We start from the raw sequence: 26,068 nt of genomic DNA, 5'->3' as shown, positions 1-26,068 counted from the left end.
ATTTTATTTGGCACTTTTGTATAGTTCATTTTAATCTTAATTACAAATAGCCCCCCCCTATAAGAACCCAATAAGAGTAGTTACTTGAATTGTCAGAGCATCCACCCCAAAAACATCTGGATCCAGTCGCTCTTATTAACATTCCTCCCTCTTCAGGAACCAGAAATTTGGAGTTTGTGGGAACTTATTAGGATTTAATAGTTCAAGACATTTTATGCCGACATGACTTGACATGGGGGCTTTAATTTGGTATGCTGCAGATAAATAAGATCTATGTAACCATCATGGCTGCTTTATTTAGTTGCTTTTTTTTTTGGTTTTTTTTTGTTTTTGTTAATAGTAGTATGAAAATGAATGGGAAACGTTTACATGTTCTTCCTGTGCTTGTGTGGGGTTTCTCCAGGTACACTGGTTTCCTCCCACAGTCCAAAAACATGTATGTCAGGTTGATTGGTGACTCTAAATTGCCCATAGGAGTGAGTGTGAGTGTGTGAGGTTGTTTGTCTCTATGTGGCCCTGTGATGGACGGGTGACCTGTCCAGGGTGTACCCCTGCCTTTCACACTAAGAGAGTGGGAATAGGCTCCAGCAGATCCCTGTGACCCTAAATCGGAATAAGAGAGTGCAGATGATGGATGGATGGATGGATGGATGGATGGATGGATGGATGGATGTATGGATGGATGGGAAACAGAAACAAACTGGAGCTCCAGGAGACCAGGAATGGTCACACTGTTTTGTCTCAGCACCTACAACTCAGAGTGTATTTATAGTAGAGATCTGAAATTTTGGCGTAAAGTACCCTGGCATGTCTACTGCAAATACCATTGTTTCAATCCTCTCATACTATACCATAAACTTATTTAATGAATGTTCCTTTGTTACAACCGGCCCCCCACCCAATGACTACGAGTGATCTAATAAAAAGTGTGACGAATTAGAAATTGAGACACCACAAATTACACATGAATTCGTCCAAAAATATGTACTAGTGGTAACGGCAAGACCATTCCCTGGAGAGATAGCAAGAAAGATTTTAATTCTCTAACAATGCATGATGGGAAATCTGTGTTTGGACGTTTTTAAAGGTAAATTAATTTTTTTAAAGTGTATTTTTACAAAACGTGAAAAATTTGGTTTAGTGTTTTTCAACTTTTTTTAAGTAGTACGATTTTTGTCGTTTGTCACGTTTTCTAATTCTTTTTTTTTTACTGTTTTATAAAAGAAATACTATTTTCTCATTATTAACAAAATACATAAAATGAGACTTTGAATTATAAATTTAGAGATAATACCTGCAATTTTACAAATGTTTGTATACAATAATAAAAAAAAATTAAAACTACCATAAGATTTTTACAGCAAATAGTACTATAGAAAAGTTTTAGGCGTTAAGAATACAGAGGCAATGCTTTTTATTATTATAAGCGAGGTGAGTGAGCTAATAGCAAAAAGCGGGAAAGCCATTTGCCAAAAAAGGAGGACTTGTGAACCGCAAAGTTTGGACGGAAGCTACACCCAAGGGTATATTTCAGCAGCCATTTCGACATTTTTTAAAAATCTTTGTTAAAAATCCGGAGCTTTCAACGGGGCTTTTGGATGGGACACGTACCTCTGAGGACACTTGTTGCAATCAGGTTCTTTTATTCCCCTGCCTTCCTTCCTTCCTTCCCCTCTTGCTTGTGTTTCCTTTGGGTCGTTCTCTGTCGGTATCAGCTGGTAAACAGGGTCTCTGTCAAGTCTTGATTCCGCCTTCCATTTTCCAATGCGAAAACCCCCCAAATTAAATTTCAGCTAACATAAGCGTCGGAAACAAAGGGGATACGCGCAAACCTGTTCGCTGAATATCACACGACGTCCACTGTTCCATATAATCTTAATATACTGAAGCTCTGATTACTTTAGATTTGATGCCGTGCTCTTCCCATAGCATCCATTATTAATGAGTCCTAATGGGCTGCAGTGGCTCTGAACCTTCTATTGATTAGGCTTTTCTTACCTCGAATCCGATCATAGCAGAAAAAGGGTTTGGGTGAAGGGGGGAGGAGGGGGGTCTGAAAAAAAAATCAGCTGTGTGAAGCTTTCAGTGGTTACACAAGTACAACTTTGAGGTGTAAGTACTGTACTTTACATACACTTTACAGTATTTCTACCTTATTTCACTCATAACTGAATTTACCTCAGGGATTAATAAAGTTTATCTTAATCTATCCTTTATCTTTATTTTATCCTCATCTTTATCTTCTTTTAATCTCTTATTTTATCCTATCACAATCTTAACTTTATCTTAAATATATCCTATCATATCTTAATCTCTTATTTTAAACTTGTTTATCTTCTCTTAACTCTTATCTTAATCGATCCATTTAACTTATTCTATCAAAATCTATTTTCTCTTAATCTATTTTATCTTATCCTACCGTAATCTATCTTGACCTTATTTTATCTTTGTGCAACTTTATTGCTTTACTTCAAATTTAGGAGGAACATATTTTACTACACTACATCGATTATCTCACAGTACTAGTTGCTTTAACAGACTTACCTAAAAACGTTTTATTTTAAACTTACATAGCAGATGGAACCTGTCCAGGGTGTACCCCTGCCTTCCACCCGAGAGAGAGCTGGGATAGGCTCCAGCAGATCCCCGTGACCCTGAACAGGAAAAGCGGGTATAGAAGATGGATGGATGGATGGATGGATAGCAGATGGATCATCCATCCATCTATCATCTATACCCGCTTATTCCTATTTATGGTCACAGGGATCTGCTGGAGCCTATCCCAGCTCTCTTTGGGTGAAAGGCAGGGGTACACCCTGGACAGGTCACCAGTCCATCACAGGGCCACATAGAGACAAACAACCTCACACACTCACACTCACTCCTATGGGCAATTTAGAGTCACCAATCAACCTGGCATACAAGTTTTTGGACTGTGGGAGGAAACAGGAGTACCTGGAGAAAACATGCAAACTCACAAAATCTGTGTATGATGGATTTGTATCAAACTCCAGACATCCTAACCGTATTCAGGTATTTGTGTTGATCGGAAAAAAAGTCATTACAATTTCCTTTCAAAGACTTCATATTTTATTTATACTTTATATTGGATGGATTATCTATTTGTACTAATTCTGTCCTGTTAAGTACTTAAGTATATTGTATGTTTATATATAGTATGTATACACATAAATATCACAATCCAAATCAATCCAAGCCAAACTTAGCTTTTTTAAATGAAATAAAATAAACATTGTTTAAGTTTTAGACTGTTCAGAGTCTACAAGAGACTTCGTTATAATTATAATCATAATAAAAAAAAAAAAAATTCTCATACTAGATCTTGTGAGTTGTCTAATCACCTTATATATTACATTTTTAAAGTATTAATTATGAGAAACTTGTGTTTCTAACAATCTAACATAAGCCCTAATTATGATATGGTGTTTCTAAAGTATTATGTACTATCATGAAGTTAATTTATAACAAACGAAAAAAAATCGTTAAAAAATGAGGAGAAAAACTTAAGGATTGTGGATTTTATTTTCAACCAGCAGAAAATATTCCGATTACACATCATATACACGTTCAACCACTTTTGGTGAGGTGTCGATTCGATTTTACGCTGTTGAATTGTATTGCATTATACTGTCTTTATATCAATAGAACTAGGTGAAATAGAAGAGACCCCTCTGTATACCTGCAATGTCTTCAAATAAGACATATGGATTATAAATAATAAGCATTATGTTTTATTATATTTTAGATGAGTTGTGATTAATTATTGAAAAAAAAAAAAAAAAAATGAACCTGAAGTATATCTGGTATCCAGGTAACTTATAAACCAAAGCGTACGGGGTCAGGTTCCCCAGACAAAGTCAAGTCCAAGCTTGGATACCAGATAGGGAGGGGACTTGATATAGTCCGTGGACTAGGCTCTTGCATGCTCAAGCTGTCGTCAGCTGGCGCCTTGCTCTTCCTCCTGCCTCATCCTCTTCCTCAGCTGCTCGCCGATATCAGCCAAAGGGTTCATTTTAGCGGAGAGGGTCTTTACCGCGTTGTTGAACCGACTGCACTCTGTTTCTCTGCAATATAATTTAAAAAAAACAAAACAAAACAAAACAAAAAAAAAAACATGTCACTGTGAAGAGGTGTGTAATTTTACTGCAGGAATGTTAACTGAACTGAGCCGAGAACGAGAAGGAAAAGTTGCTTACAGGAGTTTGCGTTTCTGTGAACTTTTCATCTGACTGAAGTCTGTTGGCTCAGGCCTCTTTGCTGGTCTGAAGGGAGACAGGAATCTGATTACACAGAGCACTGAGACATGGACAAATGTGGCAAATTGAAGTCACTGGAACCTGGGACTTTAGGGGTTTAAGGTTGAGGACACACTAGACCACAGTCATGAAGGCAGTTTCAACCGATTTTTAATATTAGAATCTTCCGAACACGACACGCTAGATGATCCGACCAGACCGGGAGACCACACACCTGCTGCTTGTAGGAATGACTTCACGTTGGTGATTGTATAATCAGTTGTAACAATGTTTGAATCGTGCCATGCCCCCACGATCGGACATCAAATCGTTGTGTCGCGAGATCTTGCAATATCTGCTCCAAAGACAAAAGAGACTAAAGCCTGACCCTGACGAGATTCATGGTTTCTGTATGGTCAATTCTAAATGCCCCCCTCTGACCATTGTTTGAAAAAAAGAAAAAAAAAAAAAAAAGTCCAGGTTAAGAGAATCCTGGGACATGATACATATTATTGGTTGTCCAAATTTTTAAACTTCATGTTAAACTGTATTTGGTTCATATTTTCTCTCTGGAAGGACAAAAGAAATGTGAGAATTACGAGGGACAGTGCAGTCGGTCACCTTTACGCTTACACTTTGTTTTTCCTGCTCTTGCGGCGGGTGGCAGGGGCCGCGCCAGCTGGGGGGGCGGCGATGAGCTGACACAGCTCCGGGAGGGCGTCAGCCAGCGGCCTGAGGTCCCCCACCACGGGTGTGGCCTGTCTACGGGCCTTCGCCGCCTGCTGCTCTTTGGCTTGTTTGATGGAACTGATCTCTGGGAGGAAGAGATGAAGCAAAATGGTTAATGTCACTGAAGGGTAAAGGATCTCCGTCCGCTACACACAAGACCAAATTATGTAGCCTGCACATGAAAGATGAGTAATACAAACATACCCAAAAAACATGCCCTGCCTACCTTTCATTTTTCTCTTTACATATATAATATAGCCGTGGATACAGATAGAAGTCATATTCACTTCAATGTCGATGATACAGTATACTTTATGGAACTAACTTTATGAAAAGAAAAAAACGTATTACTATATAGATGATTATTTAATTATTTGTGGTCAGACTGGAAGAACATTTTTTATTAACCTCCTATGACTGGAGTTATGCCAACTTCCTCTTGACAAGCTGTCTCCCACCTTGGTCATCGAGTGCTACTGTCCTGCTTTGTCTAGCTTTTCCTGTTTTTAGCCTTCTTAATTACTGCCTGATTATAGTTTCTTGTATTGTGTGTGTAGATAAAAAATTTTATTATTCAGCCTTCATCCGACCTGGTTTTGCTAGCAAAGTCTTTTAAGGTCTTGTGTGTATTTTTCTTGAGCAGTGGATTGCTGGACTAAAAAAAAAAAACAGACCAATGTGCAAAACAAATCCAATCACGTTTCAAGCTTTTAATAACGGTGTACACCTTTCAGAATCCACACTGGTCAAACCTTCCGGTCCCGACCCCATTGGTGCATGATCCGAAAAAGCTCATCTTTCATTCTAATTTTCTTCTAATTCCTGAAAACTGTCAGCCATGGAGCCGGTCTTAGGTTTCAGCAGGACTGAGTCGGCCAGCCATTAGCACCTAATTATATTGTCTGCAGAGGAGACGTCTTGTGTTACTGAGGAATTGATTGGCTCAGCAGAAGGGGTACGGTTACAAGCCTGGTTGCAATTAAGAGAGGTGATGGTCGGTAGAAAGCGGTTGAGGAGAAATTCAGGAAGGAATGGCAGGAAACCGTGCATTTATTAGGGACTATAAAGTGGTGGATTAATCTACATGTTTCTGACCAACACAAACCAAGTGTTGATTTGGAGAAGGTGCTTGAGCCAATTCAGAACTGGATCTGAATTGTGTTGGTGTTGGTCCTGGCTTTAGTGTTGGTCCTGGCTTTGTGAGCCTATATTGGCATCCGATCAATGGCTGCGCTTGGCCCAGTTGGGCACAAAAATCCCCTCCCCCTGCTCCTGACATAGGTGGTTCTTATTTTTAGACCAGAGAGTTGATAGAAGGTTACACCCAGTTATTTGTCTGTCGAAACGCAAAGAACTTGTTCAAAATTAGGCACTGGCTTTGAAATACCTTTTTGACCAAGGCAGCTTCAGGGCTGGTTTGGTGCTAGTGCCTAATTGTGAACCAGTTTTTTGTGTTTTGGGGACAAAAAAAAAACAAAAAACTTGGCAACAACTCTTTGATGGTCTAGAAGTATAAAACGGCTGGGGGGGATTTTAGCCGAATACGAATTGAGTAGTCAGCAAGTCATTAAAATATTTTAACTTAGAAAATGCAGCCGTGTAAGAGTTTAATTCGCAGCTCTGAACCAGCACTTAGTTCATGTTGCTTGCTGTTGAAAAAGGGGTACATTCCTCATTAAATGACGACTGTTGATACTCACTGCTGAGCCACCTCTCCCTCCTCTCCTTCATCTTCTCCTTCTTCGACTTGACTCTCTTCTCTTCTGGGTCTGTGAAAACACACAAACATAAAGTTACATGACCTTACATGACCTTCCTCGACCCCAGCCGGTCGAGGCAGACTGTCGCACGAACTGAGCCCAGTTCCTCTAGAGGTTTCTTCCGTTAAAGGGAGTTTTTCCAAATGTGTGCTCATAAGGGATTTGTTGGGGTTTTGTAAAGTGCCCTGAGATGATTGTATTGTGATTTGGCACTACACAAATAAAGTTGAATGAATGGCAGGAATGACTTGGCAGCAAGTTGCATCAAGCCTACATGAGTCCTGAAAATGAGAAAACTGCATTTGCTGATAAAGACCATGTTGGAAGAGATAGAGGAAGAGATAAATGAACAGGACATGGGTGCCTGAACCAGAAGCCTGGGTTGTCAGCGGATGCTTCAGACACGTCCGTTATCTTGTTATCGCGTTGAGACACCCTGGCAGGCCTTTATCTGCCACCGCGATGCTAAACTACACAAGGATTTCTGCTGCTGTTTGTAGTGAGAGAACAGGCAAGAGATAAGATCTGCTGCTGAGTACAAATGCGGGAGGAAGTGTGTGTGTGTGTGTGTGTGTGTGTGTGTTGGAGGGGTGCTTTACCACTACCCTGCTCCCACTGGGAGCATTGTCTTCCCACTGTTAGATGAAATGGAGAGCTGTGATTACAGCTGGCTGGAGGCTACCCTCATGGTTCCTTGTAATATTCTATTAAGTCATTCTAAATGTCGACATTGTTGGAGTACGGTAGATATTTTTCTTTTTTTTAATTTACACAGAATCATATGGGAAGGCACTGTAAGACACCGTTTGGAAAGGGCAGACGCTTTTAAACAATGACTTGGCAGGTGATTGGGTAAACTATGTGTTAGTCATTTCAACCAATCAGAGCGATGAGTCACACAACCGTGTAACCGTGCTCTGACGACTAAACACAACAAATCGAGGGAAACAGTGGACGCCAACAAGCTACAGTCGCTACCCACCATTATTGGCGTACATGTCAGTTTAGGAATTGTGTTGTTACCAAACGCAAAACACTGCTGTTTCCGCCAAGGTTGTGTGAAACAGCCACTTCCTGCTGTCCTCACCCTTCGTCCTAGTTGATCCTGCATCCTCGCAGGATGCTGATCGATCCGAACCACCGGTGCTTAGGTGGAATTACACACCGTCAAGTCTCGCAATATGGATACTCAGAAGTTCGTGAGCTCACAAATCGCACGAGAATCCAGTGGCTGTGCCAGGTAAACAAGTTTGGTTGCACAGCTAAAAAGGGGGTTGATGGAGGGAAGTTGGTATTTAGAAGTTGGGATGAGGAATAATGAAACTGAGTTCCAAATAAACCACTTGCATCCACATTTCCCTCACTTGCGTATTTTCCTACAGTCTTAGTCCCGCCCAGAGAAAACACAAGGTAACAGGAGCCCGGGAAACATATTCTACGAGACATGAGATGTTCTTTCCGCCAATCCTTAACACGAAGCATCCAATCGCTAACTGGCTTCCAATAAAGGGGCGTGGTAATCTGTAACAGCCATCCCTGAAGGATGCACTCATTTGTCCTCGGTTATAGCTCCTCCAGCCAGCCTTCTCGCCCCTCAGAGCAGAAATAAGAGTTTTGGGACGTCCTTTATCATGGCGGACCGGGACGACTTCTGGGTCGACTGAGGAGCAAGAAGAGGCAATTGAGATTCAACCAAGGACACCGTTGAGCTGCATCAAGCTGCATCTTTAACCGAAAGTGTTTCTCGCACTTGCAGTATTTAGTCCTCATATACCATGAAACGTTTTGTTTTTATGCTCCGATGCACTGATGAAATTAAAATGTCAATTTCGCAGTGCCCTCTATGAACGTGCAGGAGACAAGGGAACAGGAGAAGAGAGGAGGAGAGATGAAAGGGGGAGGGAGGGAGGACAGGAGAGAAGAAAAACAAAGACAAGTTTTTCCATTTTATACCCTCCTGAGACCTAGGAGGAAAAAAAATGTTTTGATATTTTGATTTTTTAAATATAGCTTAAAGTTGATAATTACAGAGCGCTATTGCATTTTGCAGTTTTTCTGGGTACACCTGTTTGGAAGGGATGGACTTCATGCAAACAGAGCTGTTATTCATTAAGACAACTTCAATTTAATTTATCTGGTGAGTCATCAACATAAGAGTGATTGTTACTATAATTGTTCACCTCTACGTATGCCATCAGAGGCATACAGAACTCCATCCCCCATAATTCCCTACCATGACCCCACCCCTGAATTTATGGCTATGGAGCCCCGAATATGACCCCCGCTGGAAATGATCGCTACGCTTACCACAGAACCGCCATGCTGGCCCAAAGGAAAATCCTTCTGGGCTTCATACGAAAAGTACAGGACAGCTGGCTGTTGATGTGGTTTCCTTCCACAGTCCAAAAACATGTATGTGAGGTTGATTGGTGACTCTAAATTGCCCATAGGAGTGAGTGTGAGTGTGTGAGGTTGTTTGTCTCTATGTGGCCCTGTGATGGACTGGTGCTCTGTCCAGGGTGTAGCCTACCCCTGCCTTTCACCAAAAGAGAGCTGGGATAGGTTCCAGCAGATCCCTTTGACCCTGGTTAAGGAATAAGCGGGGTATAGATAATGGAATGATGGAAGTGTTGATGTTTCCTTTTGTGATATAGCATGTGTCATTTGGCAAGTCTTACCTTCCTTGGCAGGTACAGGTCTATCTGGAGTTTCTTCAAACTTCAAGGTTTGGACCAGGGCCTCTGAAGTGATTTTGGTACCAGCGAAGATCCCAGTGGGGAACGCGGTTTGTGCCAAGTCCTGGGAAGTAAAACAAATCAGTCACACCAGCAATAAATATCCTTAAATTTACAGTTTCTAAAGTTGTTTGCCTTTTCCCAGCCAAACTTCAAAATAAAAGCCTTATTATTATTATTTTTTACTGTGTAAATTACCCTTCCAAAGTCAGTCAAGTGCATTATTAAAGGCTATATTACATGGCATATACATGTTTATTTCTTCTTATGGAGACATAAACCTAAATAATTTAACGTTTTAAATTTGCCAACACTGCTAAAAATGATACTTTTGATCAAATTCGGCACATGTTCCTGGTTTATTTCATTGTTAATGTAAATACAGTAGCGTATTAAACATGTGAATAGTTGTTACATGCCTGTTTGTCCCTATTTTCATTTTCTACAGGTTGAGGGACAATGTTTTCTAGGACTAAAGTCGGCGACAACGCAGATCCGGCAGGCGCCCGGTCCAGTTTCACCGCCTCCTGGTGAAGCTTTTGTCGGACGTGTTTTATTTTTCCAACCATCTCAAAATACAGAACCTTATATCCACGTTAGTTAAAGATAATCTGTGGGGTGCCACGGTAGCAGTCGTGTCACGGTTCCCTCAACGGCGTGGACAGCGTGAGGAGGAAGAGTGTCAAGTTAGCTATACTTCCACCGGAAATGCACCAAAAACATAAAATTACCGTCTCACCATTAGCATGAATGCTACAATTGCTTAGTAGCAATTTACTTACACTCGGTAAATTCCGACTTACCTGAACGTTGTTTTCAATTTATGGAGTTTCTTTCCTTAAAACACGCGCAGACGCCACTAATGTATTAGTATAGCTTTTATTGTGAAAGGTAATAACAGACGTCTGTCTTTCTAGTCCAGGTAGCTTGTTGTTGACATGACAAGCGAGAGTGGTGTACCAAGGATAAAGGCTCGGGAGTGAAAACGCCAATGAAGAGAAGTTCCGCATGGCGTTAATCACCAAACTGTTTCACACTGTCCATCCAATAAATTTGTGTTATTTACTAGATATTTTATTATGATGGCGACACGGTGGATTTGGTGGTTAGCACTGTTGCCTCACAGCAAGAAGGGCCCAGGTTCTCAACCCATCAGGGACCTTTCTGTGTGGAGTTTGCATGTTCTCCCTGTGCTTGCGTGGGTTTTCTCTAGGTACTTCTGTTTCCTCCCACAGTCCAAAAACATGTATGTCAGGTTGATTGGTGACTCTAAATTGCCCATAGGAGTGAGTGTGAGTGTGTGAGGTTGTTTGTCTCTATGTGGCCCTGTGATGGACTGGTGACCTGTCCAGGGTGTACCCCTGCCTTTCACCCAAAGAGAGCTGGGATTGGCTCCAGCAGATCCCTGTGACCCTGGTTAAGGAATAAGCGGTTATAGAAAATGGATGGATGGATGGATTTATTATGATTAAAACAGTAATATTTAAATATGTTCTGCTAGTAAGATCGTAATAACTTCTCATAAGATACATCACTTCTCAGATTGTGTACTTTATGGATGGATGGATGGATGGATGGATGGCATAATTTTTTTTTTTGTCAGACCCCTTTGACCCCTTTAGGAACTCAAACAGTAGGTTATGAGGGGGAAGTGTCTCCATGGTAACGTTATTGCTAACTTTACAGAAATACATCAGAATAAAACAGTAATGGTCTATGCAAATGTAGTGAATTATAAGGATAAAATTTAACTCGGAATTTCACAGTTCACTTCTAATAATAGCAATTGTTATGATTTTAATAATTCTTCTTCTTCTTATTGGTGCCAATATATCTACCCAAAAAGCATGAGGAGTATAGAGTAATATAGGTGTAGTATTATTTAAAGTAATAACTCTATAAGAAGACAAGTAACCTTAAAGTAAATACAGGTTAAAATAATTGAAAATCACATTTATTTGCAGCTAGACATGGCAAATGGATATGAGGTATTGTACAAAAAAAAAAAAAAACTAGTAAATAGCCATTATAACACTACAATGTGCGACACTGTACAGTACATAGGACTGTTTTTAGTGGATACAAAAACAAGACATACAAAAATACTTTCCAGTAATGGGTAATGTGTACAAGAGGAAAAAATAATATGAGATGACACAAAACTACTAGTTGTGATTTCAGTCTGTCAGTATATTAATATTTAAAAGGAAATACGGTTATTCACTCTTATCAAGAAAGTGGAACTACATCGACTTATGCTTTTTTTAAAATAAAAGAATTACGTGCAGAATAACTTTGTGTTAATGGAAAAAAGCAGAAAAGCAGCAACGGGTCAAATGTCTTCAACATCTGTGATCTGACTGGGAACACTGGGTGGCATCACTGTGCCGTACACGACACCTGGGTTCAGAAAATATCACATTTGTGTTTAGTAAATCTAAATTTGCATTTCACTAATTTCAATATTTATATGTACATGTATAATAATAAATTTTTAAAAAAACAGGACATTTTAAATTCAGTTGTGCAATTTTCTGAGACGCAAATGAAGATTTAAGAAATAAGCAAAGATTCCACAGATTCAGCTCATCCTACACCCGACCCCAAAATCCACATTGTACACTAAATGCTATCATGTGTACATTATAAACTAATGTAGTTTAGGAAGTGCACAGATGTTTTTTTTTTGTTTGTTTCACAAAGGAAATGAAAATGGTCCAATGAAAACATCACTGCCAATTATGAAACTTTTGGATTATTTTTGTTAGTTGTTTTGTCATGACAGAGTGGGTCCAAGTTTCAGAAGGACAAACAACACTGCAGCCTTCCACCGATCTGGGCTTTATGAGTGGCTAAACGGAAGCTTCTCCTCAGTGCAAAACACATGAAAGCCCACCTGGAGTTTGCAAAAAAGCACCTGAAGGACTCTCGGACTGTGAGGAAGAAGATTTTCTGGATTCTCTGAACTGTTTGGTCTTAATTCTAAACGTTATGTTTGGAGGAAACCAGGCACCTCTCATCAGCTGCCCGGTACCATCCCAACAGCGAAGCATGGTGGTGGCAGCATCATCCTGCGGGGGTGTTTCTCAGCAGCAGGGACTGGGAGACTTGTCATGGTTGAGGGAAAGCTGAATGGAGCAAAGTACCTTGGGATATCCTCAATGAAAACCTGTTCCCCAGCGCTCAAGACCTCAGACTGGGCCCAAGGCTCACTTTCCAACATGACAACGACCCTTAAACACACAGCCAAGACAACAAAGGAGTGGCATTTTTCCATGTCACGTGCTGTGTAGCGCTTGTTTTAGACATGGGCCCCCAAAAAGGTCCACGCGTAATGTGGATACTTTGGAGGAGAAACTGAACATCCTCAAGAGTTATGAAAAAGGCGGGAAAGTGCCAAGAACTACATGACTGAGAAGACCCCATCAGTCAAAAGTGAAAGTGCTAGTTAAAGGGGTAAGATGCTTGTTACGTATGTTATTTTAGTGTGTTTTGGGTTGAATTTATGTTTTCCATTATTTGGTGGTCTGGTTTTTTGGTCTGGTTACGTCAAAAATGGACTTACATCGTGCATTCTAGGAAGCCATTAATGACGTAAGCTAGGGTGCGACTGCATACGTGGGGGAAAAAAACATCAGTTGAATATCTGCATTTAAGCGTCATTAGAAAAAAAGATGTAACCTTTCCTGAAGCAAGTCCAGTCATACGTTGTCTAGCCTTTGTTTCCAGCGCCACGATCCCTGGACTAAATAAAGAAGCTTTCGTTTCCCTGGGAAACTGCCAGGATCTAACCGTTGCGTCCATCTGAACAGGAATGTGACTCGTTCACATCCATATTCACCGTTCAAGTTTTACATGTTGGGCAAAATTAAGTAAAAGACTGTGTCCTAGGAAGAATACTAACAGGAAAGTACACATCCTGATTTAAACATATTGGTGGCACCTTCTCATCTACAACACAAGCACGAAAATGACAAAATTCTAGTCGGTCACAGAAGCTGGGTGTGCACAAACTATAGTGAGCGACACAAAAACATGCATATGTAATATAGCACACATCTCAACCACTAAACGTTTGGCATATTATTCCCCCACATCAAATACACACTGATGATCTTCATTCCAATACTTCCGGTATTGGTTTATTCCAGTCTGGTGATCCTGATGTGTACGAATAAGGAGGAGGGAGGAATACTGGTCCCGTCTTTGGACAGAAGGTGGATATGACGATAACCTGAGAACACAAAACAAGTCCAGAGGGATTAGCCGGATGCTAAAATACTTCATTTTCTTATTTACAAACATCTTCTATACAAATAGTCATCTTTTACAACGCTCCTATATGAAGTCGCATGTACATTTGGGTGACAAGTAAAAAAAAAAAATTGGATCATGTTGAGTGGTTGGAAGGTCCTGTTTCCTTAGATCCCCATACCTAGAACCTCCTAAAGGTTGTTGTTGGACTGAATCAATACTTTGTTTAGAGAAAACTGCAGTTTTCATTGGTTGAGAAAATTTAGGGTCACATGGATCTACTGGAGCCTATCCCAGCTCTCTTTCTGGTGAAAGGCAGGGGTACACCCTGGACAGGTCACCAGTCCATCACAGGGCCACATAGAGACAAACAACCTCACACACTCGCACTCGCACTCACTCCTATGGGCAATTTGGTGTCACCGATCAACCTGGCATACATGTTTTTGGACTGTGGGAAGAAACCGGAGTACCTGGAGAAAACTCATGCAAGCACAGGGAGAACATGCAAACTCCGCAAGAAAAGCCCCTGCCAGATTTCGAGCCAGGAACCCTATTGCTGTGATGCAACAGTGCTAACCACCAAACCATTGTGCTGCGCCCTGTGGTTTCCCACATTCTTAAAACCTGTAAGGATCTAAAAAGCATTTAGTGTGCCCCCAGCTTTTTTGGTCAGATTTGTCTGCCACAGGAACAACAACAAAAAAAAGTCCATGGAGACCGTCTCTTTTACGGGGGTCTTGGTGCTGTTGTCTTGGAGCACCAAGTCCTGGATGCGATTACTGTGTTCACACCAGATGGAACGAACCGCACTAAGAGGGAAAACGACTTAAACGGACTAAAGCCTGTAGTCGTGAAACCACCCTAAGTGAGTGTATTTCAGCAGAAAAATGGATTGACAAATGAGAGCTCTTTTAGAATCGATCCACCTTGTTCAGCCTTACCTTGCTGCATGCAGCTAAGAGGAAGCGTATACTGCCCTACAAAGTCATTTTTAGACGTCTTGTCGTAGTCTTCCACCACGAAGCGCACCACAGCCAGCTCAGGAGTGTGAATGGTGAAGTGCAGAGTGTCATACCACACGGGGTTGAACCCTGCAGAAAGGATAAATCTGTATGTCTCGTTCGGTGTTCGGTCTGCTGAGAAACACGACTTAAATCTGTGTGGAACTAAGCCAGATCTGGCATATCTTTTTCTGGCCCAGGCTCTCTCTTGTACCGTTGTTGTCGATGTATCTGGTCTCCTGTTTGGCCTGATCCATAGGAACTCCATGGATCTCCACTCTGACTAGAGGATCCACTATAGAATCCTCTTTGATGTTGACTTTGGGCAGCTGCTGACCACTGATCACCTTAAAAGAACATAGAAGAAAGCAAAATATGTAATGTTCTTGGGTGGATCCATTTTTCCTAGATTCTTTTTATTTTGTAAGTACCTGTATGTTGAGGATGACAGGTTGGTAGCCATCCTGTTTTTGCGGGCCCTCAGGGTCAAACCTTTTCTCAGCATCTCTCAGGAAACCGGGCTTTAGGACATATCCACAGCGGCCGTTCTGACTGAACAGTCCGTCATTCAGATCCATCCCCTCCCCGGCAGTCTGGAAATTTAATGCAACTGAGGAGAAAAAGGGAAAAGAAGCAAATTAACATGTTCCCCAAACTTTTTTCTCCCTGTTCTTGCCAAGAAATTTTAATTGGCAACAGTCTTCAGGCACTTTTGAGAGAATAAAGACTTGATTAAAACTACACTGGAAACACCTGTGAATTAGGCGCAGCCCTCTGGGCTATCGCTACCCAAGCACACCTGAGCTGGACCCAGTCCAAACCAAGTGCCTTAGTCATATCTGCATCTCCTTCATATATAACGTGGTTTGGGTGGGGATCTTCCGATAAAGAGAAACAGCCTTTTCTTAGCTCAGGGGACCAATGGGGCCTACAGACCAGAGGGCTATGCCCATTTCACAGAATCTTGGGTTACAATATGTAACCAATGTTCTCTTAGCTATCACTACGGGTCAAAACAATAGCAGGAAATTATCTACGCCCCATAAAATCCAAGGCCTGACCCAAGTGCAAAACATCAGGTACTTTTTAGCTAAAGAAAAAAAAGTCGAACGTCCACCCAAATTATCGCATATATGTGGGGAGACATGAATGAGGCACTTGGTTCTGACGGGCAAGGAGGGCTCACCTCAGGTGGTTGTTGAGGATGGGATTGGACTAAACTGATTTTCACAAGATATAGCTTGAGGGTCCCTAGCAAATGCATTAACAAAGAGACAAATGAAACGACAGATCTAGTGAAAGAACGTTGCTTAATGCAATAGTCCAAGTCCAAACTAGTTCAGGAGATTCATCTATGATTTGTATCAGAAAGGGACAAATTGGAGGACTTGTTGTTCTGGTTTAATAGAGATGACAGAATCAGGCAAGGCTGATTTGCTGGTTACATTTTGAGCAATCAACACTGGACTGTTGCAAAAAAAAAAAAAAATAGTGTAGTAGTGACCCAGGAAGAGATTCTTAATCCTCTTCTGCATATTCTGTTACGTGACATCCATGAAAATACGTTTCTGGCTCTGTTTAGGCTTAGGCCCGTGATGCCAGTGGTATGATGACTTGGATGACTAAGGATCTTTGAAATGAACAAAAGTGATTTGTAATTTCCACCTCTAGTTACAGCAAAAACAAAGATCTCGGACTAATAAAGTCGATACAAAGTACGTTTTTTATGACAACTCTTGGCCCAGTGCAGAATTAATGTGTCAGAAAGCAATTTGAAAAAGGAGGTCACATCTATCTTTCAGCTGCAGTCACCAATTTGGCACCCAACGTTCCACATTTCTTGAGGATTGAAATTGGAGGAGTCAGTCCGGAAGCCGCTGGGATAAACCCTGGTCAGTTGTTGCGTGTTGTGGTGCACAAACTCGGCTCCTGGAATAAAGATAACACATCAGACGTAAAGAGAAATTTGTTTTTACTTTGATAACTTCCCCAAATTGTCCCTCCTATTATTTAAAAGCCCCACGTTTTAAAATTGAAAGCAGAGAAGGACGATGGTGCTGGTCTCACCAGTCTCCCTTAGGTGTTTCCGAGCTTTGGATTCCGTGAAAGAGACCACTTCATAGAACTTGGAGTGGACGCGGGAGTGTTTGAAGCTGCTGAAGCGGACGCTTTTGCAGTAGACAACGCAGTCGGACAACTCTTTTGACAGACGCTGCTTTGACTTCTGTGAAAGACAAGACTCATAGATTTAAAATTGAGGGGATGGGGTTACAATAGATGTTTCTTAGACTTAAACTCAGGTCCTCTACCAGAGGCCTGTTAGCCTGAGGGTCCTGTGCAGCATCTTAGCTGTTCCTAGGACTGCGCTCATCTGGACTGAGATCTCAGAGAGAGAAGTGAGAATGAGTTACATGCTCAGATACTTGGGGCTGTGACCCCCAAACTGGGAGAGTGGCTCCCAGGATCCCAGGAACAACATGTGAAATCTCTGTCCTAGAAGAGCAGTTAAGATGCTGTGCAGGACCCTCAGGCTAACAGGCCTCTGGTAGAGTCAAAGTCATATTTATTTATAAACGTGGGTTTCTGCAAAATTTCGTGTCTGTGGGATCGCAAAAGTGAACTTGTTCCTAATAAAGGCATGTGTTTGGTCTTGCAGTCTGGTCCAGCGTGTGCGTTCGGAGGATTTTAACATTAGAAACACGTTGAAACTGACCTCATGTCTGTGGTCTCCCACTTTTTTAAATCAGTGAAGATTTTAAAATCATCTACATCACATATAATCCCTGAGGGAATGATGCGATATCTAAGGACCAACTTGAACCAATCTGATCCAGTTTGAAGATCCTCTGTTTCAGTCTATTTTAAGGCCGATGGCACAACACTGAGGCAAATCAGGAAGTGGATTTTAATGTGTGAATGGAAGATTTAGGATTAAGGATTAAGCCAGCCGACCCAAAAAAATAGCACTCCCTTTGATTGATACAGATTTATTATCATGTTAGTAAATGAGTGGAACTTAGTGGCTGTCAGGCAGATACATTAAAAAAAAAAAAAAAAACACGACAGGATAACAATCAGTGTTAAGTCAGTAAAATTAAGCAAAACCCTTGGTCTTTTAATTTTAATTTCCATAATGTTTCTTGTGGTTCGTCAGGTTTCTGAGCAGTTTCCAGGACAGTTAATGACTCATGTTTCTGTTAACACCAGTGAACCTAACCCCAGCTTGCATGTCTTTGGACTGTGGGAGGAAGCTACGACCACGTCCCTGCGCGTGCATCGAACGCCATTGTGAAGTGTGCGGACGACATCACTGTGGTGGGTTTGATAAGCGGGGTTAACGAGGACGCCTAGTGAAAGGAGGTGGGACATCTGGCTGCTTGGTGTGGAGACAACAACCTCACCCTCAACACCAATAAGACCAAGGAGCTCATTGTGGACTACAGACGATGCAGGGACAGCTCATGCACTCCGCTTAACGGCAGAGGGAGTGAGGTGGAGCGTGTCTCCAGCTTCAAGCTCCTGGGAGTCCACATCACTGATGATCTTACCTGACATACAATCAGCCTAACAAAGAAAGCACTGAAACATTTTGCCATGACATCACGACCTCTTGCACCTGGAAATAGTTGGTTTTGTACTGATCTTACAAGCTTTTAAGTATTTAAGCAACCCTGAACCATCCCTTAGTTAGTTATGCTGCTATAGGCCTAGACTGCCCGAGGACCATCGGTGCACTGAGCTCCCCTACCCTACCCCCCCCCCCCCCCCCCCTTCTCTCCCACCTCATGTATATTCCACCATTGAATGTTACTAACCTTGTGCTCTCTCTCTCCCCTAGTTTGTGCTCTCTCCCTCCCTCTCTCTCTCTCTCTCTCTCTGTACCTTCTGCAGGTGTCCCTGGTCCTGGAGCTGTTTATCGCTGATGTGCAGTTACTGGCCCCACCAACTTGCAGTGTCTATTTGTTGTTTATTTTTGCTGTTCTTTTCTCTCTGCTCTATCCACTCACCCCAACCGGTCGAGGCAGATGGCCGCCCAAACTGAGCCCGGTTCTGCTGGAGGTTTTTTTCTTCCGTTAAAGGGAGTTTTTTCCTCTCCACTGTCGCCAAGTGCTTGCTCATAAGGGAATTGTTGGGTTTTTAGTTTTAGTTTTTGTAAAGTGCCTTGAGATGATTTGTATTGTGATTTGGCGCTATACAAATAAAATTGAATTGAATTGAATTATTATGGCTGGTATATCCCCATTGCAGTAAACTGAGTGCATTCAGCAATCACTGGCCACTTAGAGTCATGTTTATTGATAAGCATCTGAGATGCATGGAACGCCACACTGGACGAGGACTGTCAACACGGTCACCGGAGGTGAGGGCAACATCGAGTCCGGCGGTGATGTGAGCTCGGCAGTAGCCCCTGCTTGATGGTTTAGGTTTCTGGACAGATTACCGTCTGGTAGACAGGTGTGGGGTGGGGGTGTGCATGCATTTGGAGTCACCCTACAGGTCTCAGTGTCATCGTGGTGTTTGGGTTTGCCACCCTTCTGCATTTTATAGTCATGGGATCTACCCTTGGCAGTGCACCTTCTTTTGCTTGGCAGTGGGAGCAAGTATCACTTACACATTCCAGGAGGGGTTGTGGTTGTCTTATGGTTTCAATGTGACAGCCCTGTGCTTTCACCCATGATAGGATTCCTTTGCACCAAAAGGGTTTACCCTATCACGTGTTCCGGATCAGAGCAACAGTCAGATGAAGAACATATGAAGCCTCTCGATATAGGCTACTTCTAGAACCTCTGTGACCTGATATTCTGGTTCCAGACCGTGAAACCCACATTTCCACTTTTTTTTCACCCAATGTCTTTCCCAAGGACATTTCCATATGTCTGGTTGGGGGACAACCCGCCTCCATCCACAGCTGTTCAGGAGTTTTCGGGGCCCCCAAAAAGCACTTCTGGAGAAATTCACCAAATTCAAATATTATGATGCATTTAATTAAAGAGAGTGTCTTTATTTTGGGCTAGTCAGCTTAATTTATTAAGCACCTCATTCACACATGAAAACCCACTTCCTGATTTGCCCCTGTGTTGCGTTCAGCCTACAATGGACTAAAACAGAGGTTTTCCATGTGGATTCGGTCGGTTCGTTAGACCATGTATAATAGGATGTCTGGATCTGAGGCCAAAAGGTTGTACCACAACTTTGCCCTACCTTAATTCTGCGCCGAACACTCTCACGGTGGAGGTTGTCTTCATCTAACTCAGCCACCTCGTCTTCGTCGCTGATCTCCCCGTTCAGCGAGTCCTCGGCAATCTCGTTAAGACTCTCCTCCAGACCGCCGATTTTCTTGGCCTTCAGCAGGATCTTCCCCTTCAGGTCCTGACAGGAAGGTAAAAACAAAATCCCTGAGGGAATCCTTAAAATCAGTTTCAATTAAGGAAGTGACAGGAAATAGTTAGGCAGGTCGCAGACCACACCCATCGATAACACACCCGATCATCAGTCCCTCTAACCTTTTATGTAGAGGCCTTAGGAGGAAGGGTTGCATCAATTTTACTACCTCTTTTTGTGGAATAAAGGACCCCACTTGCAAGCTTGGTACTTTTTTTTTGGGTACCCCAGTAAAAAAGAGATCAGACGGAGAGGCAGGGCCAGGACAACAGACCGCACCACACACCTCAGGAGATGGCAGCCCGATGGGGACCTTTCCGTCCAATGTGCTTTTCAGCAGCTTGTCACCGAGGATGTGGTTGAGGTGCTGGGCCATGACTCTCTGCTGTTCAACACTGCAGTGGTTCTCGATGGACAGGATGACCGGATAGTCAGATACCTGGATGGGGGAGCAGAGAGGAGGAGGGAGTGAGTACACCTTGGACAGGTCACTAGTCCATCACAGGAACACATAGAGACAAACAACCTCACACACTCACACTCACTCCTATGGGCAATTTAGAGTCACCAATCAATCTGACATACATGTTTTTGGACTGTGGGAGGAAACCAGAGTACTTGTTGAAAACCCACGCAAGCACAGGGAGAACATGCAAACTCCACACAGAAAGGGCCCTGACAGGTTGTGCACCTGGGCCCTGCTTGTTGTGAGGCAACAGTGCTAACCACTAATCCACCAAGCTGCTTTACGGAACAATGAAACCAAAAATAGTTTCAATGGGGATTACGTGGTCTATTTGAAAATCTACATTCAGGCTAGTGCAGGGGTAGGCAGCCCTGATCCTCAAGAGCCACAGCCCTGCTTGTATTCCCAACCATCCATGCCCTCCCACCTTCTGATTGGCTGAATACAACTGATCAGCAGTGGGTCGGCCAGGGATAGATAGAAAACAAGCAGGGCTATAGTTCTTGAGGACCAGGGGTGTGACCAAAAGAATCAGATCTTGGATACAAGTGGCTGAAATGAGTTTTCCCTGCAAGGAAGCAGTCCCTGGAGGAGCTGAGTCATTCAGGAGGAGCTCAGGGTAGAGCTGCTGCTCCGCCATATCGAGACGAGCTAGTTGAAGTATGGCATCTGTCTCAGATGCCTCCTGGCCACCTAATTGGGGAGGTTTTCTGGGCCTGTCCCACTGGGAGGAGACCTTGGAGAAAACTCTGGACGCATGTCTGGAGAGATTACATCTGCTGGCTGCCATGGGAACACCTTGGCTTCCCCTTGCAGAAGAACTATTTGAGGTGTCTGGGGAGAGGGAGGTCTGGGCATCTATGCTTAGACTGCTGCCCTCGCAACCCGGCCCGGAGTACGCAAAGAGAATGGATGGATGGATGAATGAATGTAAAATTTTGAATGGAGACTTTTACAGAAGAGTATTACTGTGGTATTTATACTTTTACTTAAGTAAAAGATCTCAGTACTTCTTCCATCACTGTATAATCTGTATAATATAAACAAGTAAATCATGGTATTAAAAACTTGCGATTTACTTGATTCAAATTTTTAATTGAGTTCAATTTTATTGAACGAAACACAAACACGTAAAAACATCTCAATTTTTTAGTTTTTTAGAAAAGCTGCCATGAAATCCACAACCTTTAGTCACAACAATGACAACAATAGCCCACAAAATCTCGGAGGACTGATTATACAAAGTGAAAACAACCAATAATGGTACCGCTACCTTGAAGGCATAGGTTCCCACCGCGCTGACCACATCCTTGAAGAGGATCTTGGAGGTGAAAGTGTGCCCATGGTAGACAATGGGCTCTCCATTGGCACCGTCCCAGCAGTCCACTTCTACACACCGACAGCCTCGGGTTAGGGCCCTTAGCCGCAAAGACAAAGCCAGATTTTCATTTTTATTCATTCGTATTTACTTGGCACAAGAGGGGTCAAACTCAAGACTCAAGTTGCTGTGGGTTTATTTTAAGATGTGGAATGGAATCTGGATCAGTGACACAATTCATATTAAAGTTATGTTAGGTTACAGTGGGTTCATGGTCCAACGCAAACTGTGTACTGTGGTTTTGTGTAAAGTTCAAGGATCGAACCACCGTCCCGGTTAGGTTCTGTTAGGCTGGCTACACAATAGACAATCTTCAAATCTTCAACCAGTTGTAAAAACGTGGGAGACCACAGACGTGAGGACAGTTTGCACCGATTTTTAACGTTATAATCCTCTGAACAGATGTACTAGATAATTCGACCAGACCGCGAGACCACAATTCTGCCGTTTGTTGGAATGATTTCACATTCGTGATTCCAGGCTCAAGATTTCACAAAAACCCGAATGATCGAACGTGACTTCATGACAACAAGCCTTGAATCGGGCCATGCCCCCAACGATCACTGGTGGGGGCCCAAAATTCGGGCATAAAATCGTCTAGTCTGTATCCAGCCTTAGTGGATGACCTGCGTTACCACAGCCACAGTGAATTTTACCGTGCAGCATTTTGTTCCTGGAAAACAGTTACTTTGGTCATTTTATTTATCGCATGTGATCAAACATGACAGAACCTGTGATCCAGTTAATCCACCTGATGTATCCTTCCACGCTGCTCTGTCCCCTGAGCTGGTCTTCCATCAGGTAGGTATTGTGCGAAGAGGAGATGAAGTAATGGCATAGCGGTTGGCTCATGTCCTGGAAGACTCCCCGCTTCTGAGGGTTGAAGATGGAGCCTTCGGCTGAGCCAAGGTACATCAGGAAGCCATCAAATGTCATGGCATTCAGGAGCTTGGCTGGAAACAGAACAGCATGGTGACACAACCTCCTTATACAGTGCTTGGTGCTGTGACCTGAACCAATAGGCACTAGGTGTAACAAGGTGTAACAGCACTGAAGAAAGCTCAGCAAAGACATCAACACAAGACAGGAAACTCCTAGGCTGAACCTCAATTCCCTTATTTTATCACTCCTGGACCTGAAAGTTGATCCAGTCTGCCATGACGTAGGAACTTTTATTTCTGATACACATTTACATCCTTTAATCCTTTATGGAAGTCTATTGTAGTTCGACACACCCCTTTATCGGAAATCAGTTTATGATTGGACGCTTCATATTAAGAATCGGAGGGAAAAGGACTTGTCATATCTCTTAGAACAAGTTTCTTCGTTCCTGTGCCCATGCTTTTTCTTTTCTTGTATCATATGTGGGCGGAACTAAAGAGTTAATTTAATTCAGTCTAAGTTAATCATTTTAATAGATTTTATTTCATTTTTGTAAGTTCAGTTTTTTTTTCAACACTTCATTTTTATCAATTATGATAAAGGGTGTTTACATTAAACTCAGTAACTAATCAAACCCTTTTAATTTAATTTGATTTGAATTGAACATCAATCTGATTTTAGTTTTGTAAGTTTAACTTTAGGCTTTTAGAATGGTTCAAGAGGCACTAAAGGGGGCCAAACCGGTGATCAGGCAATAAGCTTTTCAAAATGGTAAAATAAAATAAAAACAATTTGAAAATATGGGTGATCTCTCAATATCTGTTTATCATCCATAATATCTAGAGAATACGCAAATCATCACTTTAATTCCACCTTTTTTGACAAATATATATGGTACATCTAACATTCCATGTACCTGTGTCTGAGGGCTCATAGCGCTCAATGAGCTGCTTGGCATGCTGCTGGAAGTCCGCCTCTTCCAGCTGTTCCTCTCTCAAGAAGTCTTCCAAATCGCTCTGGGATAGGGTCTGACCATCAACCGAGTACTCCTGGAAAACCCTCAGCACATCCTCCCGCTGAGTCAACATCTTGTAGAAGAGAATAAACTCGTCGTCCTCCAGGGTGCCCGACTGGGATTTGTCAGCCATCTAAGAGAAGCGAACAGAACATACAGGAGGTCTAGGGGAAGGTGCATCAAGGGGTACTATAAAGTTGGGCTCCAGAAAACGGTTATAGATCACAGGGGTGGTTATTGTCTCTCACCGTGAAGAGACGATGAGCGTGGTGCTCGTTCATGTCCACGTTCATCATCTTCAGTAAGTCTCGCACTTCCTTGAAGTTCATCCTGCCATCGTTGTTCTTGTCCGCCTTCTTGAACCAGTCGCCAATCCATCTGGGTACACCACTTCAGGAAGGTGTCACATGAAATTTATGATGGGCAGATGACCCAACACACTAGAGAATACAGTTCTTATGACTTGATGGGTTTTAGTTTCTCTATAAATGCATTGATGCCATTAATGACTGAAATGCTGAGTGAAGGATACTGGTCGAGTTTCTCGCGCTCCCCCATGTTCTCCAGGTTCTCAATCAGCTTCCTCATGCCACTGATCCAGGACTGCGCTTCCTCGGCGGACTCGGCCACCAGGTCCAGGTTACCCCTGCGCCCACGGAAGACCAGCGTGAAGCATCGGTCAGCCGGGAACTCGTCCGCGATGCTGAGCAGCACCTCGGACTGATGCCCCTCTCGTATTGCCTCAACATCGCTCACGGAAACTGGGTTCAAAGACAGACGTGGGATGTTCGATTCGACGTTTGCAATGGACACAATAACTGCGATGATCGTTATTATTCGAAATGAATCGAAGTGTCTTACAAGTGGAGTGGGTGTTGCCAGCCTTCTTAGATTTGTACCAGATGGTCATACAGTCGTCCTGTAGTTTGAAGTAGCGTTGCTTCTTCCAGCTACGAGACTTGATTTTCCTCATCACTGTGCCCACCAGCATGGACTGGAGGTTGTCATCCTCCTGGATGCCTTGTATGCCAAAGGAGAGAGTGAATATAACTAAATATATATATAGTTTGACAGCACATTCACTTAAAAGTACACACATTCAAGTGTAAAAATTAATTTCATGTAATTTCTTTTTTTTTTTTTACAAGTTGGTATGTACTTGTAGCATGAAAAAACTATTAAATTTATGTAAAATTACTGTATTACCATTTTCTTTGGAATTTACATGAATACATTTTTAAAAATCTAAATCTTTGAAGAAATTGAAATGTTATGGTACTTTACATTTACAAAGTGTGTTTTTATATTAGACATGTAAACATCTACTCAGTGCTTCCTGTTTGGGACTTTTGTTTTGTAATGTTTCCTGCGTCCTTGTCCTTGTAGTTAGTGTTCTGTAGCTTTATGTTTTCATTTACCTGTATTGATTTCACCTGTGTCTGGTTGGTTCTTTTGTGCGCTTTGTTCCTTGTTTTCCACTCCCCTTTTCATATTGTACTTCTACCTAAGTTGGTAGTCTCACCATGCTCCCTGTAGTCCCCAGAAGTTTCTGTTTCCCATGTTCCCTCATCTGGAAACCCACCTCAGCCTCTGCAGTTCCTTCTTCTAGTTCCTGTCCTCTTGTTACCCCGTGTTCCTTGATCCATACTATTTACCTGCTTCTCCCTGAGTCCTGGATTCCTGACTCCCAGCTCATACTACTCCTCCCGATGTTTCTGGATCCCTGTCGTGTGTGAAACTCACCTGATCCCTAGCTGCTTCCCAGATCCTTGTTCCCTCTGTAAATCAATCTCTCTTCACTGTAAATAACTTAGCTCGAGTTATCTTCCATTTTGTGTTTCAATAAAAGCTCATTGTCTGCAACTTTGGGTCCAGATCAATATTTCTTTATAAAAATGTGACAGGAGGCAAGAATGGACTTACGGAGGCCACTCCCTATGGAAGCCATTGGTGGTCTTCTCACGCTGCCATCTAAGGAACAGAGCATAAACAGCTGCTGTAGTATAGTTCCAAGCCATTTAGATATTAACTTTAACATTGTCTTCAAGATGGAATATATCTTGTGTCCAGGTGAAGCACAAAATACAGAAAAATCTGAGCATGAAATATACAAAACTATGTCCAAATGTTGAGAAAGTATCTTGTTATTTTTACATAGAAAGTCATTGTTTTGAAAAAGTATCAATATTTTGATGGTCATCACTTTG

The 26,068-nt window shown here is 42.3% G+C and overlaps 2 protein-coding genes across 2 annotated transcripts; both read right to left on the bottom strand.

The window, feature by feature from the left end:
* Positions 1-3,524: 3,524 nt before the first annotated feature.
* On the bottom strand, positions 3,525-10,148 carry slx9 (SLX9 ribosome biogenesis factor). The gene is made up of 6 exons (XM_026301377.1): positions 9,900-10,148; positions 9,424-9,544; positions 6,686-6,754; positions 4,890-5,070; positions 4,218-4,283; positions 3,525-4,085 (listed from the first exon to the last, which is right to left on the bottom strand). The coding sequence occupies exons 1-6, from the start codon at positions 10,047-10,049 to the stop codon at positions 3,959-3,961; spliced, it is 714 nt and encodes a 237-aa protein (XP_026157162.1). The 5' UTR covers positions 10,050-10,148; the 3' UTR covers positions 3,525-3,958.
* A 2,493-nt stretch (positions 10,149-12,641) lies between these two features.
* plcd4a (phospholipase C, delta 4a) lies at positions 12,642-25,352 on the bottom strand. Its single transcript, XM_026301699.1, has 15 exons — positions 25,280-25,352; positions 24,723-24,881; positions 24,394-24,622; positions 24,110-24,239; positions 23,763-23,994; positions 22,716-22,917; positions 21,860-22,004; positions 20,407-20,559; positions 19,941-20,108; positions 16,806-16,962; positions 16,551-16,667; positions 15,170-15,348; positions 14,953-15,085; positions 14,679-14,828; positions 12,642-13,714 (listed from the first exon to the last, which is right to left on the bottom strand). Exons 1-15 carry the CDS (start codon positions 25,350-25,352, stop codon positions 13,623-13,625), a joined length of 2,319 nt encoding a protein of 772 aa, XP_026157484.1. The 3' UTR covers positions 12,642-13,622.
* Positions 25,353-26,068: the final 716 nt, after the last annotated feature.

Source organism: Mastacembelus armatus, chromosome 2 (assembly GCF_900324485.2).
Source record: "Mastacembelus armatus chromosome 2, fMasArm1.2, whole genome shotgun sequence".
Taxonomy (NCBI): Eukaryota; Metazoa; Chordata; class Actinopteri; order Synbranchiformes; family Mastacembelidae; genus Mastacembelus; species Mastacembelus armatus.
The sequence above is the reverse complement of the archived record's forward strand: the minus strand, read 5'-3'. Positions and strand labels throughout refer to the sequence as shown.

What these genes read in the sequence shown, in the direction of transcription:
- slx9 (XM_026301377.1), bottom strand. Translation starts at nt 10,049, where the DNA reads ATGGTTGGAAAAATAAAACACGTCCGACAAAAGCTTCACCAGGAGGCG. An exon ending in ACCTGTACCTGCCAAGGAAG is followed by an intron (nt 6,755 to 9,423) that starts GTAAGACTTGCC and finishes GTGTTTTCACAG; the next exon opens with ACCCAGAAGAGAAGAGAGTC. An exon ending in TCACAGAAACGCAAACTCCT is followed by an intron (nt 4,086 to 4,217) that starts GTAAGCAACTTT and finishes ATTATATTGCAG; the next exon opens with AGAAACAGAGTGCAGTCGGT.
- plcd4a (XM_026301699.1), bottom strand. Translation starts at nt 25,352, where the DNA reads ATGAAAAGGGGAGTGGAAAACAAGGAACAAAGCGCACAAAAGAACCAA. An exon ending in ACGCTCATCGTCTCTTCACG is followed by an intron (nt 23,995 to 24,109) that starts GTGAGAGACAAT and finishes CGCTTCTCTTAG; the next exon opens with ATGGCTGACAAATCCCAGTC. An exon ending in GTGTTCGGCGCAGAATTAAG is followed by an intron (nt 16,963 to 19,940) that starts GTAGGGCAAAGT and finishes TGTCTTTCACAG; the next exon opens with AAGTCAAAGCAGCGTCTGTC.